We start from the raw sequence: 19,685 nt of genomic DNA on the forward strand, positions 1-19,685 counted from the left end.
TTTCCTGCAGTGCTGCTTCTGCCAGAGTAAGAGGGCAAAGACTGGACTTTGTGTGCCTTCCATCTTGTGAAGAAATCTCCAAGGGCTTGAGTTAGAGCTTGCCTCATGTTGTTTGAAGTCTCAGGGACAGCAAAGACTTCTCTCTGCCAGCACCTGGAGTCTCTGGAGAGACTCCTGCCCCGACAAGTGGTGCCCTATCCAGTCCCTGGGCCCTTGAAAGGAAAGCTGGTGGAATCCAAAGATATCGACTTTGGACGACTTCGGACCGACGCCGCTGCTGAATCCGGTAACGCCGCCTGCACCTGACGCCGTGACCTTCGCTGGAACGCGACGCTCTTCGCAGGCCCGACGCCGCAGCAGCCCCGCTGAAGTCCGCGACTCCGTGGAAGTCGCCGCACCACGTCGTGACCGAAGCCGCTCGAAGTGCGCGGATTCAAAGTTTCGCACAGACGCCGCGATCCCCGACTTTGCGCATCGGCTTGTTTTCACTCTTCACCAAAGGTACTGTACTTGGGGGTCTACACGACTCCGTATCCGGCGCCGCTGGTGTCGGCTTGTTGGGAACGACTTCGTCACGACGCCGTGTTGACATCTCATTGAATCATTTGTGTTTCTAAGCGCTATTTTTGAGTTTAATCTTTAAAAATTCATAACTTGACTTGTGTATGTCGGATTTTTGTCGTTTTGGTCTTGTTTTGTTTAGATAAATATTTCCTATTTTTCTAAACTGGTGTTGTGTCATTTTGTAGTGTTTTTCATTAAGTTACTGTGTGTGTTGGTACAAATACTTTACACCTAGCGCTCTGAAGTTAAGCCTACTGCTCTGCCAAGCTACCAAGGGGGTAAGCAGGGGTTAGCTAAGGGTGATTCTCTTTTACCCTGACTAGAATGAGGGTCCTTGCTTGAACAGGGGGTAATCTGACTGTCAACCAAAGACCCCATTTCTAACAACTACATTATATATTAGTCGTCAAAAATATTCAAATGTAATAGTTAAATATTATTATTATAAGAATAAATATTTAACTTAGAAAATAAAAGCTTATTAAAATTAAAATAAATGTAATTTACTTGAATTCAATTCAACTTTGAAGTAAATTTACTAAATGCAAAAAAGAAATTGCACATAGGATGTTTTATTTGCAGTTTTAAAAAACATTTGGAGAATAAATTATTATGTTTAAAATATTTAATTATTTAGTAAGCATTTACTTTGAAGACAGAATGTGCTCTAACATTTTCTTTTAATAGCTTTATGGTAAAATACTTATTTTAATGTATTTTACATTCATATCCTATGATAAAACAAATCAAATATATCTTTTTTAAAGGAGCAAACTTTAGTCATTTTCTGTATTTTTTTCATAGGTAAATCTCCATCTCGTGATGGTGATTTCCACCATGGTGTTGGAGATCTCCACCAAGGTGCTGAGATCCCCACCTACTTGTGAAAAGCTAGAAGTAGTATCTTTATACTTGGAAATGTGTCTCCAACCCCTGGTTTCAGGTGGTGCAGGCATATGAGTCTACACTTTGGAGTAAATTTACATTCAGAAATAGTGAACATACAAAAGTAGTAAATTTACTCCAAAGAGAAGAGTACATTTACACTTGTTTTTACCGTTGTGAATTGCCCCCAATGTCTTTGTGGCCATCACTGCCATTCCTTACAATTCTGTAAATGTAGCTGCTAATCTAATTGCATGTGATAGTGCTAGTCAATATATAGGATTAGTTTTGTGTACATAGTGTAAGAATGACAAAAATTAAACATTGCCCACCGGCTGTAGAGATTTTCTTATGGGTATATTGTCAGTTTGTGTATTTGAGTCCTATTTATACTGTTTAGAAGACTGGTTTAACTCATTTTTTTATAACTTTAAAAAATGTGAATAGTTTTCAGAACAATTAGAATAAGCAGGGGCATCAGGTGAAAAAAGAACTGATTTACATGTAATCAGCAATACTTTTACTAAACATTTATATTAAATCCTAAAGATGTTATGAGGCAGGAGATCATTCAAACCATTCAACGTGTCGCTCCTAGTTAATCCTGGTCTTAGATTTCAGTTCACACTTGTAAGAATTTGGCGTATTAGGTGAGAGAAGACAAAGCCCCACTCAAATAATAAACACAATTCTTGTCAGGGTGAGCTACAAAAGTCACTAAATCACCCTGTTCTTAACCTTCTTGTAGCTTGGTACAAAACAGTAAGACTTAGTTTAGAGGCAATGTGTAAGATCTTTATGCAGCATACAAACTGTAATAAAGTGACAACCCAACACAAGAAAAATAATGCCAAACCAATTTAGACAAATAGAGTAAATTTAAATAAACAAAATGATACCAAACCAAATATCCAATAAGTAGAACTGGAGTTATGAATTTTTAAAGTTTTTAGTAAAGAAAAGCTTGAAAAAGACAATGCGTGCATGATTAGCTGGTCACATGAGACTTGGTCAAAGTCACGAGTTAAGGCCAACTGCAATAGAATGCAGGTCAGATACAGGGACCAAGTTCGCCCTGGTCTATGAGTTATCTTCAGACTTAGAAAAATTCTTGAAGATTTCTAGAAAAGTTAGAGTCTTCAGTAGGGCAGCAGCCAGTAGCCAAGGAGGTGGTCACCAACTACGGGGAGCTGCCAGATGAAGTCTCAGTGAAACCATTGATGAAAACAGGAAAAGCTCTTAGTGGGAAAAGCTGAGATTTTGCACCAGTGTTATGGATGAGGTGCTTCTCAACATCAGCCTGGTGAAGATTTCTACCTTCTGTCTTAGAAGTTTTTCTGGAGCTCGAATTTTCTCAGTGAGACAAGGCAGCAGGCTGTAGCTGTAGAGGCCACCACAAGGTCAGACACCGCCACTGGAAGGTCCAGCTGAACAGGATTTGCTGCTGTAGAGAAGAACAAAGTGGTAGCTGCAGCAAAGTCAGGCCCACAGGCTATGCAACTTTGGCAGACTGGCTTGTAGGTAGGTTCCAGACTTAAGTCAGTTCTCTAGGCAGAACGTTTGGAAAGGCCTCTGAAAGGTTTTTGTGTCTTTGTACCTCACACAGGGCGTCAGCCATCTGTCCCTTAGAGTCATCCTTGGTATCCTGTGTTCAAAGCAAGCAAATCCAATTTTTCTTCACACAACGCAGCAGTCTTTCCAGTTGCAGAGCCGTCCTGACAGCAGGGCTGAACTCCTTCGGAATCTTTCACAGGTCCAAGAATGTTCTAATGAAGGGATCTGATGGCTCCATTTTATACCTGGTTCCAGACTTTGAGTAGGGGCATTCCCTGACTTGCCCCTAAAACTAGCTGTTCCCCTTCCCTTGACCCTGGCTTCAGTCTACCTAGGGGGATAAAAGAAAGGGCAGGCCTAGTGTAAGGTTTCTGCGGTTGTGCTATGGACAGGATCTTTTGAAATATAATCAGGACAGGTCAGGGCCCAGTTACTCCCCAGTCATTCTACGGGATGTCCCACTCCCATTTACACCCAGGTTCCATTTTTCACTGTCTGGGCCCAATAACATTCCATAAAAGGGGGCCATCAACAGGCCCATGCAGCTGAAAACTCCTAGAAAGTCTCCAAAAACTTATGGCAGGGAAATGTCAAACTTCTAAATGTGGCATTTTCAAAACTGTAACCTAAAATTCGACTTTACAGTTGGAGTGGACTTTAAATTACAATTAATTTGAGTGTAAGCACTATTTCTCTACCAGGTTCCAAACTGGAGTTAGCAATTGAAATAAGGTAACACACTGTTAGTCTATGGGAGAGATAGCTCTAGAGAAGTAAAGAAGGACTTTGGGAGTTTTCAACTGCTAGGACATGTAAAACTTAAACCCACATGTTTTACTTTTTAAATACCATGCACCCTGCCCAATAAGGTTTTAGGGCCTATCCTAGGTGTGACTTATAAGTGTTAAAAAGGAAGGTTTAGGCTTGAAGCTTTTCTTTGCTGGGTTGAAATGGCAGTTTAAAAGTACACTGCAGGCTGCACTGATAGGCCTAAGATGTATTAAAAGCCTATTTTAGTGGGCAGAACAATGAGTGCTGCAGCCCATTAGTAGCATTTAATTTATATGCCCTGGTAAATGTAGTACCATTTACTGGTAAATTACAAATAAATTAAATGTACCAATTGGGTGAAGGACAATTTTATCATGTGTTAGGGAGAAAGCACCTGCACTTTACTACTGATTGGAAGTGGGAAAGTGCACAGAGCCTAATCCAGTAAAAACAAGTACAGCAGAAAGTCAGGCAAACAGTTTGGAGAAATGCTATGCTAAGGGTGCCAGATCTTCTCTGTCACAAAACAAAGATTTGCCTATCTCACATGGCTGTGTATTTAGGTTGATTTTTTAAATATTTCCAATATGAAAACTCTGAAACTCTTATACCTTTCCTAGTTTTGAGATGTGGGAATCACACATGCAATTTGAGCAGTCAAAATACCTTAATGAACCTTGAAATTACTTCCAATGGGAGTACATTAAAATCACTCTATTAAATGAAAGGGCCAGACAATGTTTGGATTTGTTCTGAGGCAAAGCGAAAATCCAAAGAACATATTGCACCATAATCCAAACTACATGTGACATCAGTTGGAGCATACTACTGTGTGTCTTATGCACCACAAAGGAGTCAGACATTGCTTGGGTATTTTCTTACGCTAAAAACACATTCAAACAGTGTCTGGGCACAGACACGCTGCTCGTTAATCTTACTGTGCTTCTCTTGCCAGAAAAGCATTTTAAAATGAAGGACCTGTCGGAAACTGAATGTGGATGTGTGGACTAGAAATTGTGAGTGAATATAAGTGAGCATGAGTAAGAATGTAGTGTTTGTAGGCTGTCTTTGACTATACAGACATCATTGGCAAAATACTGAATGCCAGGACCTGTGAGAAAATGTTGACAAATGCTTCTTGAGGTAATTTTTGGCACAATGGGCACGTATCGTAAAATACTGGTACTGGCGTACTAGAGGTGGTTCTTGGCATATGTGGCACTGTGGAATGATATTGGAATAATATTGTTAGCACATTGGAGGTCATTCTTGTCATAAAGAAGGACAACTGTGGTGTATGGGAGAGGGTCAGGCATGACGAAATACTGGACCTGACCTGATAAACATGCTGGAGGTATTTTTTACCATAAAGGTCGCTCATGGTATATGCACATTAAAAGTATGGAACTGATACTGTATGTAATTGTTGGACTAAGGGGGGGACCCATGGCATATCAGGGTACCCATTACAAAATGCTTGCTCTTGCACAAATGAGGTAAAGCACATTTTGAAAAAAAAATGTGGTCAGATCCTAGGGGACAACGATTTTAATTGTCTTGGCACACCATGAAAATACTTGCGTATTTAACCAGTGCCCTTGCAAAGCCTTTGGCTTGTTGTCAAATATTTGTAAAACATTGGGCCAGATTTAAGAAAAGTGGCACTGCATTCAGTGCAGTGCCACTTTTCGTGCGCCCCTTAGTGCCCCCCTAACGCCACCATGTGTGCGCTGTATTTAAGATACAGCGCTCCATGGCTAAAGTTAGGGAACTAGCATCAATATTTTTGTTGTTAGTTTGGAGCTTTGCAGGATTAGCATTAAAAATATTGATGCTAATCCTGAAAAACCCATTGTAAACAATGGTGTGCCTCCTTTTAACGCCTGCTCTGAGCAAGTGTTAAAAGTGCAGAAAAAAATGGTGCAAAGAAATATCTTAGATTTGTTTGTGCCATTTTTCCGGTCCCCCTAATGGGGGAACACCTCCTTTCCATACATTATGCCTGGCCCAGGCATAATGTAGCGCAAAGGGTTACAAAGTGGCGCACTGCATGTATTGCGCCACTTTCTAAATTTGGCGCTGTAATTTCAGCCTCTTTGGGCCACATTAACGTAAAAAAACTGACGCTAATGTGGCGCAAGTAAGCACTAGGGGCTCTTAAATCAGCCCCACTGTGTTTAAAATGTACTATTTTACCCCATTTTTTTCCCCAAAATCATCTTGAGGAGATTATTCCCCTCCATACGAGGTCTGGCTCATTTGCTTTGTTCGTTCAATACAATTCAGGACACTTATTACACCTCACTACTTTCAAAGATCATGTCAGCACCCTAGTATAGATTGGATCTAATATATATATATATATATATATATATATATATATATATATATATATATATATATATATATATATATATATATATATATATATATATTTTTGTCTGTGCTGTATTCCTTTATCAATCATGTAGCTATTATGGAACTTTGACATTATCAATTACTGTGATGTCAACAGATTTATTGGCATGGGACAACAATTGCTGGGCCATACGTCATATGATGTCCCTTCTTGTGATGTCATTAAGGGCAAAGGCTGTGTAATGTCACTTCTGCGCCACAGGCATTTTGATGAATCGACATCTATGGCACAACACAGGAGGGATTCTGTCTTTTCTATGCTATCAACAATCCAATGCAAACTTTCCGATTCTAATTGATACACCACAGCAACAATGATGGAAGACATGGTACTCTCCGGTACTGAGTACCAGCACTTTTTTTATTTTGGGAGGGAGAGTACCTGCACTTCTCAAGAAAAACATAATACATTTCATTGGAGAGTACCGGCACTTCTATTTTTCCATTTCAAGCAGTGATTGTAAAGAATGGGTGGGCTCAAAGTTCCCTATGGTAAACAATATATCTTGCAAGCGAGAGAGAAAGGAAGTTAGAAAGAACAAGAGAGAGAGACAACGAAAGCGAGAGATGAAGAATATCGAGCTTTCACATTTGCCTCTCTCTCACGCTCTCTCCCTCCTTAAGACTAATGATCATCAGTGTTATTTATTCATGATTGAGCTGGCTTTCGTAGCGCCTCATTTGAAGCAACATGCGTAGAATGATATTGCCAAAACAGTACGTCGTCGTTTGTAGCTTGTAGTGCTATCATTATTATTTATGAATAAACCGGAACAGATATGCTTACATCCTTTTGCGTCAGTGTAAAAGAGCGTCCCAATGAACACGTTTTTATTCATGTTTTCCAGGATGGGTTCCTTCTACGCGCCGTGCCTCCCTGCTATCAACGTCCTCCGTCTCCACACCTCTATGTACTTGCAGTGCTGGGCCGTCATGTGCTGCAATGTTCCTCACGCACGAGTGTTTAAGGCGTCCAGGTCCAACAACTTTTACATGGCAATGCTGCTTTTCATCCTCTTTTTGTCCATGCTGCCCGTTGTCTACACGATCGTCTCAATTCCACCGTCTTTCGACTGCGGTCCATTCAGGTGATTCACATGTGTAAACTTCAGTAGTGTATTTTGAGTCAGTAATGTACTGCAGTATTGTTACTCATGGCTTAAGAATTGGTCTTCCAATAAATAGTACTGTTGTTAAAGCCCTGCGAGACTTGTGCCATATGTCTGCTCTTAAACATTTTTTATATGTAGATGTGTGAAAAGGGGCGCATTCAAGGGAGTTGGGCTCGCTGCTCCACTGTAACAATATGTGTAGTAGATCACAATGCCTTCACCCACTAATTCTTAACATTCACTCGTTTCCTATTATCTTTATTCGTTTGTCAGATTTATCATAGTAAAGTGCAATTCGTTTAGTTTCATAAAGAGAGGCACTTCATTTATTGTATATAATAATTTAACATCGACAGATCTTCGGACACCCAACACTGTCCCTTTGGGATGGGGGCATGGTTGGGGGTGGGTTCAACCCGCCAATGTGTCACGCCCTTGTGCTATCAATCTGAATTCACTGTGTGCTGATCATGGAAATCAAACCAACTAGTTTCAGCGCTTACGCGAGCCTGTGTCAAGGTAAAAATAATTCTCCTTTTACTTTTTATTAAATTAATTTTCAGGTTTTCCCTACTTTACCTTTATTTTTACTTTCAACTTTTCCTAACATAATTTTTCCTGTTTTCAATATAAATGTAATTAAATGTAGTCTATATTTTAAATGCACTTTTATCTTATAAATAAATTTCCTTTTAGGAGTGGCTGTATACAGAAATATGTTTACATGCACACCCACATGCACATATATATTTTATATGTAAGATATCATAAATGTACGGGACCTGGGCTGGCGATATGGAGTACAGGTTGCACTAAAGTTAGATTCGGACTGGATCCCTGCTAATCTTGGACAGTCCATGTACTATAAAGGCCATTACCCCAGCAAATGTTTTTGGGGAAGTGGCTGGGAGCTTGCTGCCGTGACTCCATGGTGGTTGATTTGTCAGGGTACCTGTAGCTAACAAAAGAAGGTGATTTGAGTCTGGTAGGGCCTGCTCTTCACATGGCGCCTGCCGACCCCAATAGCGAGGTTTGAAGTGTCTCGGAAATGCTGCTGTCACTAAGGGTTGTATTTATGAGCCTCTTTGCGTCGCTCCTGCACAACACAAATGAAAAGCAAGATTTGTGAAGTCATGCAAGGCCACCGTGAGTGGTCCTGGGTGGCTTCATAAATTTTGAGTAATGCAAGTTGATATGTTGCATTACTCTGCATGAGGGAGGCATTTCCATGGGTGTTTTGTGTGGGTGTTCCCTTGCAAAAACCATGGTTTTTGATGAATTCCCAGATTTATGAGAGAAGGTAAACCTGGAAATGCGCCAAAAAGATATGCTTACCCAGAAGAGGCTTAACTAGGAGAAATAGCTTTATTTCTGCAGCACATGCAGAAAGAGGAAAAATGCTTTCAGGATTGTGTTTGTGCAACAAGATACCCCTTCCTGCACAAACATACCTTCCTGCACAAAAACCATCCTGCATGCAATGCAGGCACCCTTGGACCATGGTGCAAGGGTGCCTGGTTTGGCGCTAGGCAGCCCATTGTGTGCCAATGCAGGGGAAAGGACCGGAATGAGCTGTAGTGCCTTAAATATGGTGCATTCCTGCCCTTTCGCAGTGACACAGTGCCGCACAGAAAGGGGACTTGCTGCATTGCTCTGTGCCACTTTTTTCATAAATATGCCTCTACACGAATACTATGGCCTCCAACTCATCCTGCAGCAGTGAAACAGAGAAATCAGGGAAAGGGGTCATGAGGGGCCAACTGTCACAGCCAAGATGGTGGACTATGGAGTGTAATGAGGTCAATGACTTGATCCACACAACAAAGGTGGAGAGCTGAGTACAGCACAGGACATATACATGGACACAAAACATGTGCAGGACATTTAAGGCACACCACATTCGTTCATAATTGGTGTTGATTCATTTTCAATGGGAAAACTTAATTCCCAAGATCCAGATATGGTGAAGGTAACTCAACGCACAGACATGGCACATAAAAGCAACATTAGACAATACATAAACCAATACTTTACCAGCAATATAGAAGATTCATGTCTGGAGTACGATGCCTTTAAGGCATATGTGAGGGCATATGCAATAAAACCCCATAATAGGTATGAATGTTGCCTGCAGCTGCAGCTAATTTGGAAACACATATCAGAAAGCTGGAAGTAGAGGTAACAGCTAAACCCAAGGTACAGACATCTCTTTGGAATAAGGGAACAGAATATACAGCAGCTGTGAATAGACTGAGGAGATTTGGGGGGTCATTACGACCCTGGCGGAAGGCGGAGAACCGGCGGTAAGACCACCAACAGGCTGGCGGTCTCCCCTCATCGAATTATGACCATGGTGGTTACCACCATGGTCATCCGCCGGTTCTCCGTTCCGCCCGTCAGGGCGGAGACGACCGCCGGGCTGGAGACCTGGGTCTCCAGCCCAGCGGCCGTCACTATACCGCAGGCGGTATTTTGACCCGGCTTACCACCGCGGATTTCCTGCGGTTTGAACCGCCATGAAATCCATGGCGGTAAGCACTATCAGTGCCAGGGAATTCCTTCCCTGGCACTGATAGGGGTCTCCCCCAACCCCCACCCCCACCCCAACTCCCTCCCCTACACCCCCCACCACCCCTGCCACCCCTAAAGGTGGCAGGGCCCCCCTCCCCACCCCGATCCCCAACATCACAGAAACTCACACACACACAACACACACGCAGGCACCACCTACACACTCACACGCACACATGCCAACATACATTCCTATATACACACACACAGGCAGACACGCACACCCACATTCACACATTCACGCACACATCCATACTGACATAGCCACAGACATACACACACTCATTCCCATACACACAACACCCCTGCAAGCATACACGCACTCACACACCCCCTCTACATACACACACGCACACCCCCATGCACCCACACAACACCCAACACCCCCCCCACCCCCCTCCCCTCACGGACGATCGACTTACCTGGTCCGATGATCCTCCGGGAGGGGACGGGAGCCATGGGGGCAGCTCCGCCGACACCACGCCGCCAACAGAACACCCCCACGGCGAATCACAGGACGTGATTCGCAGGGCGGTGTTCTGTTGGCGTGGCGGTGGAGGTGGAGCAACCTTCACTTCCCCGCCTCCGCCAGTATGGCTGTTGGCGGCTCTCCGTCCGAAAAGGGACGGAGAGCTGCCAACGGTCATAATAGGCAGAGCGGAAAACTGCCACCACTGGTGGTCTTCCGCACGGCGGTCCCTCGGCAGTCTTTCCAAAAGACCGCCGAGGTCAAAATGACCCCCTTGATTTGAAATAATATGTAACTACACATCACACAAAGGGTGACCCAGTGGTTCATGTCCTGCTGTGGATACTACGGGGCATATTTACAAGCCCCTTGCACCACCTTAGCAATGCCATAGCATCCTTTTTTTATGCTAAGGTGGTGCTAAGGTGGCTTTTCTGCCGCGCCATATCTACAAAGTGGCAAAATGCTTGCACTGTGCCACTTTGCGACCCCTTGCGTCACATTATAACTGCATCACGCATAATGTATGCAAGATTGGCGTTCCAGCGCAGGGAGGCCAGAAAAACTGGTGCAGTGAAATTTACAACATTTCACTGTGACATTTTTTCCGTCATTTTCAATACCTGCTCAGAGCAGGCATTAAAATGACGCACCCATTTTATTCAAAGGGCCTCCCTGTGCTTTGCTGCACTAGCGTAAAAAATTTTGACGCTACTGTAGCAAAGCGCCACAGTAGTGTGAAAATGTTGACGCTATTGCGCTAACGACCAGCATGGTGTGCCGTAGTGTAAATACGGCGCAACCATGATGTCATTCGTTTCCGGTAGGTGGGCACTAGAAAAGTGGCGCATCATTTATGATGCACCACTTTCTTCTAGATATGCCCCTATGTACCAACAACACGCAGGCCGGCCCCCATTCCTGCTCTTAAAAGAGAAGATTACTTGATTGTCAGTTCACAATTGGAGATAAGCAAGGTAACGAGTAGGAAGAGTAGCAGTATCTCATAGTGAGGAATTAGATGCCAATCAGACAAAAGAGGTAACTGTGGGCACCATCAAACAATTACCATCAGCCAAGACCCCAGAAAGTGACAGGTTACCTGCTGAGTTTTGTCATACATTTAGCACCTTCATAGCTCCTAAAATGGGGAAACATCCTTTTTTACTACTTTTTTTTTCCAAAAGTCGTGGTTAACGAAAGCGCAACAACGCTTTTTTTAACCACGACTCCGTTTTTTTGTGCCTTAACTACGTATGTTCTGAACAACGAACATGCGTGGTTAAGGTACAAAGAAGGGAGTTGGCGAAGGTAAGTGGTGGGTTTGGTTTTGGGGAGGGGGTGGGGGGGTCAGGGGGTTTTAGGTTTTGGGGTGGGGTGGGGCGTTTTTGGTTTTGGGGAGTGGGTGGGGGTCAGGGGGTTTTAGGTTTTAGGGTGGGGTTGGGAGGGTGGGGCGTTTTTGGTTTTGGGGCGTGGGTGGGGGGTCAGGGGGTTTTAGGTTTTGGGGTGGGGTTGGGGGGGTGGGGCGTTTTTGGTTTTGGGGAGTGGGTGGGGGGTCAGGGGGTTTTAGGTTTTGGGGTGGGGTTGGGGGGTTGGGGCGTTTTTGGTTTTGGGGAGTGGGTGGGGGGTCAGGGGGTTTTAGGTTTTGGGGTGGGGTTGGGGGGGTGGGGCGTTTTTGGTTTTGGGGAGTGGGTGGGGGGTCAGAGGGTTTTAGGTTTTGGGGTGGGGTTGGGGGGCTGGGGTAAGGGATGTAGGGTGAATGGTGCCTATTGCTAATGATTTTATCAGGAATGCCTTTACAACGAAATATCGTTTTAAGGCATTCGTGGTAAAATCATTAGTAGTAGCAACGAGGTCGGTGTTCCGACCTCGTTGTTAAGGCAGTAGTTGTTTTTTAATTTGTTGTTTCGTCGTACAATCCCTAAAATGTTTACAATGACAATGTATGAAAATGCCAGAGAAAAATGCAAACTCCCCAGTACAAGTGCAGAAGTATTCAAAGTAACTGTAGCAAAGTTGTGGGAAGACCAACAACAAGTTTTGTTACACATACCACTTTCTATGCTGAATGTAGATAGAAAGGTCTTAGGTAAAATATTAGCAATGAGTCTGATTGGAATAGTTTGTTTATGGCCTTATAGAAGACAGTAATAGGCACTTGGATTACAGCATGGATCAAGCTATTACATGCCTCACCAACCACAAGAGGCTGGACTGGTAGGATCTTTTCTGATGCCTTTTAGTCAAGCATTACAAGAGCTGTTTGCTCTAGCAATGGAGCCTCTAGCAGCAGTGCACAGAAACATAAATGTTAATAGAGAGTTCAGTATAGGCAAAGTAGTCAATGCACTGTCCCTATATATTTTGTTATATTTAAATAATGTGGAAAAAGACCTTAGTCTGAAGCTGAAATTACTTGAACATTTCTTGAGGAACTATCAGCTTAGCAGGTTAATAAAGACTAGGCCTGTATGTTCTCTCTCAAATTAATGGGAAATGCATATCAGTAGCAACCTTGAACCTCCAATTACACTGGAGGTCAGACACTTTTAAGTATGTTGGAGTTCAGGTCTACCGAAAATGCAAAGGCCTAGTAGAAGGGAATGTACTGTGGACATTATGTACAATGAGAGAATCAGCTGTCTTCTGGAGAATGCTGCCTCTTTCAACCATGGCCCTAATCGCTATTACTAAACTAGTGGTTCTTCCTTGATTGCTCTTCTTGTTTAACATCATTTCCATGTGCCTGATGAGGAGTTTCTTTAAGGACTTAGATGCAGTGATAACAGGCATAGGGTCTGATTTACACCCTATTTCCTGTGCTCAGACCCTGCGCACAACCCCCACAGGCAGTCACCCCTCGCTGCACACAACCTTAAGCCGTACGCAGCATGAGACTGGCCACAGGGTTGCAGAGCCTTTCCTATGGCCATGCCCTGTACCCAAACCACTGCAGGTGGCCACCCATGCTGTGCATCTTATTTGGCCAGGCCCTGGGCCCAACAAACGGTGGGCAGGTAACACCGTGCCATGCACAACATTTGGCTGTGTGCGCCATGGGTCAGCAGCAAGGCCATCTGCCCATTCACTGAAATCCACTGCAGGCACTCAGGCCTGCCCCCTTTTTGAAATAATTTTATGATCCCATTAAACTTTGAGCCAGTGTGGTCCCTGCACTTCTGTAGGACTACTGTCGGAGTCCAGGGTTCCCTTGCTGGTCCCTACGATATGAAAACCCACTTTAAAAAAAAAAAAACACACATTACATTTTTTTTTACCTCACCCTGGGATCTCCCCCCACAAGGACCAGTGGGTAAGGGTATCATATACCTTATACCTTATTTTTTTAGGTTTTAGGTCACATGGATTGAGTCCTTATGTCCTAAAATGAGGCCAGAACATTTCTCCACATGTTGTGGCCAGCCAATCACAGCACAAGATCCCACAAGACTCATCTCAACCTTAATGTAGTAAGACAGTATTTGGGAGAAAAGCCTCCCTTGGCAAATCAGTTTACCCTATTATTTGAAGTTGCATGACTACAGGACTCTCGGCAGTGTCCTGCAAAACGAAACATTCAGATATACAAATATTTTGAACCTTAATTTCTCAAAACCTACTGAATGGATGTACACCAAACCAAAAAAAGCAATTTTCTGAACCAAGATGTGGCTTTCTGTCAAATTTGGTGTAATTCAGTTCAGCCATTTTCACACTAACACTGTGGAACATTGCATGGAGAAAAAACATTTTAGGCCCCTCTTTTTTACTTGGTCCCGCTAGTTGGATTGCCCCAAAACATTCCAGAAAGGACCCGGTGACATTGTTCTCATGCATTGGAAGGCCCTTTGCAAAGGGTGGCCGGTCATCTTTTAGTTCCTTATTTCTGTATTATTTCTGTATTTGGGTGTTAAGCCGGTACTAAGAAAGTGTTATCTTTGCCCAGACAGTGTTACCATATGTAGAAATTACAAAATAATAAAGAATATTATCATAAAATGTGCATCATTAAGACCCATAGTTTATCTAATCTTGCCACATAATTTAGTCAACCCTGCCACACAATTTGCACAGTTACAGTATCCCTGCTTATACTTGATGAGAATAGTTAGATTTTAATTTACATAAAAAAAAGCCTTAGAAATTCACTAAAAATCACTATTGTTTAAAACCAAAAAAAACACTGAAAGTTAGCAGTTATACATAACTGCATACATATAACTTGCACTGCTGTGATGTACTGCTTTTGACCTCACATATTAGATCACTGCTGACATCTGAAATCTACAACAGTGAAAGTCATACTTATGTCAATTATGTAAAATTGGTGAATTTCAGTGTTCTTTGTTTTTTTAAATGTAGGGCTTTTTTCATTGAATTTCTAAGTTTTTTAATGAAAGTTCAAATCCTAATAACTTCCATAATATATATCTATATATCTATAAATATTTATATATATACACACGCACACACACACACACTCACACACATATATATATGTATACACACACACACACACATATATATATACACTCAAATTTTCCAAAAAGTGTCACAGTGATTCTTGTTGGGCATGGAAAGCTTTGGGGTGATACATCAAGTGGGGACCGAGAAAAAGGGGGCTGAAAAAAAATTGCATTTGCCATGTTAATTTCCATAGGATTTTTTAGACACGACTACAGGCCGAACCACTGGACAGAATTACACCAAATTTGCCAGAAAGCTAGTTGTCTGTATGTAGATCACGCTTGTGGTTATGTGAAATAAATCCATTCTATAGTTTTTGAGAAATTTACGGAAATTCATATTTGCATATCTCTGGCTGCAAAGTATTTGTGAATAAAGACGAGCACGTGTAGGGAAATGCACAGCTCTGATTGGCTGCCAACACTTCAAACCAGGAAGTGTTGGCAGCCATCTCCGGACTCGGCTTGAGCAGAGCCCCAGAAAAAAAGTAAAAACAAAATAAAAGGGGCCAGGGTAGAGACACCCTGACCCCTTAGCATTGGTGGGGGAGTCCCAGACGGACCCCTTCAGAGCAAAAAAATATTTTGTAAATTATTTTTTGCCCCGAGTTTCACAGCAAAAAAAAGGAAAAAAAAACAAGCATGGGGCCCCGTACTTGTTATTTTATTAGGCCCCCGGGTAGGCCAGGTCCCAGGGACATTCAAAATTTAGTGTGGGGGGCCTCCCGGCTCCCTACAGCTCAGAGGGCCACCACCAACTCAGAGCTTTTCTTTTTTTATATGTGGGGAGGCCCACAGCCCCCCGCTGCCCTGTAACCGACACCTCCCCAGGGCATCCATTTTTATCTATGCGGGAGGCATAGCTCCCCACTGCCCTGGGGACTGCCATCTCCCAGGGCTTTCAATTTAATAAATACGCAAAAATAATATGAAAGCCCAAAGGGCTAGAAAAAACGATTAAAAAAAAAAAAACTAAAGCTCAGTGTGAAGGTCGCAGACCTTCACACTGAGCTATGGGAGTTTGAGACCAGCCGGCTTCAGTTCCATTTTTTTTTTTTATAAGGAAAAAATTGTTCGATTTTTAAAAAAACACAAATATTTTTTTTTATTTTAAATTGAAGACAAATAACTCATTTTAAGTATATCAGACATAAAAGCCTTAAAAACTCAGGCCCATATTTACGAAAAATGGCACACAACTGCACTAGTGCAGTAGCGCAGTTGCGCGTCATTCTTTTTAACACGAGCTAACGCTATTCCCTAACACCACCCATGAGCCATATTTAAGAAATGACAGACGATGGTGCTAAGGAATGGCTAGCGTCTCAAAAAAAGACGCTATCCAGTGAGGGATGGCATTAGAGGAAATGGCGTTAGTGGGTCAAAAATGATGGTAGGCACAAGCAATCACAAGCAGCCAAAAAATGACTCCTGTCTAAGTATAGACAGGAGTCATTACCGCCACCACATTGGACCAGTGTCCCAGGGCAAGCCAACATACCCACTGCCAGCAATGGAGCTCCATGTAAGGGGCCCCAAGTGGCACACCACAAACATACACATACACTTACCTGCAACTTAACTGGGATGGGCTCCCTCCTCCTGTAGTGTCCCTGTGGTGTGGGAGGTGGGGTGGGCATCTTTGTGCCCATTCCATGGTGGTTCCCCATGGAATTGGGCCTACCAGCACATTAACTCCTGGTCTGACCAGGCATTAAATAATGACACTAATCTGGCTTAGTGCCATTATTTAGGCCAACCTCCTAGTTGCGCGTCTTTCTGCGTCGGATGTTAAACATGGTCCTGGGGGCTAGTGACATTTTTAGGAAGGGAACGCTGACCTTGTATCTCATTGATGCAAGGTAGTTTGGCGCTTCCTAGAAAATGGTGCTAACTCCAATATTATTGCACTAGATGGGTCAAGGGTCAAAATATAAATATGGAGTTAAGTTAGCACCACTTTAGTGTCAAAATAAATTGAGGTGACGCTACCTCTCCTTAAATATGGGTCTCTATTTCTCTCCCTCTCTTTCAATCAATTCTCCCACTGACACACCCACTGAGACACTTAGGCACCCACTCACAGACCCACTCAGACACTCACGCACGTGTGGCTTGCGTCACATTATGTGCCGCAATACAGTCTAGCATCACTTTTTCAGAAGTAGCATCATTTCTTATTCTGATTTGGAGCACAGACTAGTGTCATTTTTTTTGCCTCAGCCAAGACCCTTACGCCATGGTGCTCCGTTTTGTAAATTCGGCCAAAAATGGCATTAGGATCTGTCATAGCACAGCATTAAAATTTTTGACTCGTCACTGCGTTGGAGCAGCGAAGCGTCATTTCTTGTAAATGAGATCCTAAATATCTGTAGTAAACGCACAAATTACTTGAAGAACCCCTGCAATTAGGGCCACAAGAAAACACTTCCTCAAAATTCAAATGCTAAAGATTGTTAGAGATCGTCTGAATACTCTTGCATTTCAACAAACAGCATCAGGAATTCTGTCAGGCAGGACTTAATGGCACAGAGATCTCTTTGGCGGTCGCTGCATATTTCTATAGGGGGACGGAGGACAACGGGGGAAACAACATTAAAAAAAAAAAAACATTTACCTCGCGCCGCCGTAATCTCCTGCCACCTCGATCTTCTTGTGTTGTGCCAGCATTTGCTGGGACACCAGTACAGGCGCCCCAGCAATCCTGGCGCTGCTTACATGCTGAACATAGCATGTAAGCAGCATCAGGAGTTGTCTGGGCGGCAGTGACTGCCGCTCAGACACAAGCCTGGAGTCTGTGATGCTTCTCCAGCCTGGGTGTGTATATAGGCGGGTTGGAGAAACCTAAGTGCGCATGTGTGTTTGACCTGCCTTAGACGGCCTGTCAAACACACATGCGCATTTAGTGCACTCTCCCCTCCCCCGCCACCTCCCTTGGCCCAACCCCACCTCTCCCTCTACAGTATACTCTGCTGGCTGAGACAGCAGATGAAAAAGGATGAAAAATAAAACAATAGCAAGCTATCGTTTTATTTTTCATCTGCTGGCACAGCCAGGGGGACGACGCCCCTCTGCCACTGCGGAGGTGCCACCCCTGATAGATATGAGACAAATGCCAGGCAATTTTTGAAACAGGACTCATATATGAATATGTACAAAGCATCTGCACTTTGGTATCAATAAAATTTAATAGCTGTTGGCTTTTAATCTTAGAAACGTTAGATCAAATCGTATAACTGTTCTTTAAATCGTGTATTTTTGATGACCTTTTCGATTAAAATGATTTTAATTTAATCAATCACTAAAGTATAATAATAATAATAATGCATTAGAATAGTTTAAAGATTTTAAAATATATACTAATTAGTTCTTACCTGTGAAGTAGTGTTCTAAGCAATGTAATGACGCCAGTTTTAATGTAGCAAAACTTACCCGCACCTCACTGACCCCCAGAAGGACTGCTAATGATGTAAAGAATCTCGATTGCTGCCTGCGATGAAAAGGTAGCACACCATAAGGACAGGGACGAGGAAAGAGCATTGAAGTCGTGTAATTATCAGTAAGTGCTGATCCTTGCTGACTGCGGAAAACAGGAAGCAGCATGAGTTTGGTATAGGATATTGTTTTATTTTTAGAGTAGTTCAGAAGCATAATTCACTGTTAATAGTACTTTATTTTTGCTTTAAATATTTCTTATATTTCCCATTAGTGTTTTTACGATTAGTTTATGCTATAAGTCATTAGACTGCCTCCATGTATTGAGTAATTTTCTTAGGTTAATATTTTAGTGCACTTAGTTCAGCTGAAAATGTATGTCATATGAAAGACATTTTGCGCTGGTAAGAAACGTGTACAGAGCGCGTGCGCATTTTTTGCTGCTTGTGTGATAGCCGCAAACACCATTTGAAGAAAATACTTTTCTCTACTTTTCAAATGTGAAATGGTTGGCTAATCTTGGACAAAATCTTTTTTTTTTTTTTTTTTTACACAGTAGGGAACAGTGCAAAATCAATTCGCTCTGTCTTTGAAAAAACATATAATTTGAGAAAGATTTTCGATTTTAAGTCCTTTATCGTATGATGTACACACAAAAAGTTGTTATATTTATATATGGTTAGCAGGGTTCTACAATATATGTTCTTCTTTTTCACCTTTGTGGAAAAAAAACATTAAAATGGATTGAAACGCAGATAGATTCCTCTTTTTGTTGGCCGAATCGCAAATTATAGGATGTCTTGATTTTTAAGTTCTACACCACGTTAAACCAGTAAAAGCTGGATATTATGCACAAGGAAGAATCGTGACAATGGACTTTAACATAAATGCGTCTTTTTTTTTTTTTTACAGCGGGAAAGAAAAAATGTTTGCAGCGATTACAGAAACCTTGGAGAACGACTTCCCGGCTTGGTTTGGAAAGGTTTTTAGCTACGCATCAAATCCAGGGCTGATTCTGCCTTTCATTCTGATAATGATGTATGTATTGCCAGAACCTTTTGTTATTGTACTGCACAGACGTTATCACAGACGTCTCTCACACTGAGAGTCACGTCAGAGAATATACCCAAAGGTGTGTGTATAAAATATTGTTATTATTACCACCACAATAGCAATTCTTCTTCTTCTGAGTGGTTTTGGGCCAAGAGGGGCACACCATATACATTTTTAAAGCTGCTATCAGTCTTATTGTTAAATTTTTAAGTGTTATTTTTTTCAAGATCTCTTGCTATAAAGCTAAATCAATTATATTACCTTGGTCGTAATGTTACGAGTCGGATGTATCTGACATTGCAAAATGTATACGTTAATTTACAGCATTGTAAAAACTATACTTATTAGAATAATTAAATAATTTGAACGAATATCATTAAAGACTTA

At 42.4% G+C, this 19,685-nt stretch overlaps 1 protein-coding gene across 1 annotated transcript in view; it reads left to right on the top strand.

Annotated features, from left to right (window-relative positions):
* TMC1 (transmembrane channel like 1) overlaps positions 1–19,350 on the top strand; it is a 372,520-nt gene extending 353,170 nt beyond the window's left edge. Inside the window, exons 15-16 of the mRNA XM_069242288.1 lie at positions 7,041–7,280; positions 19,158–19,350. Coding sequence (XP_069098389.1) covers positions 7,041–7,280; positions 19,158–19,350 — 433 coding nt within the window. The remainder of the gene's footprint in view (positions 1–7,040; positions 7,281–19,157) is intronic.
* The last annotated feature ends 335 nt before the right edge of the window (positions 19,351–19,685 follow it).

The sequence above is a fragment of the Pleurodeles waltl genome, chromosome 1_1 (genome assembly GCF_031143425.1).
Source record: "Pleurodeles waltl isolate 20211129_DDA chromosome 1_1, aPleWal1.hap1.20221129, whole genome shotgun sequence".
In the NCBI taxonomy this organism is placed as follows: Eukaryota; Metazoa; Chordata; class Amphibia; order Caudata; family Salamandridae; genus Pleurodeles; species Pleurodeles waltl.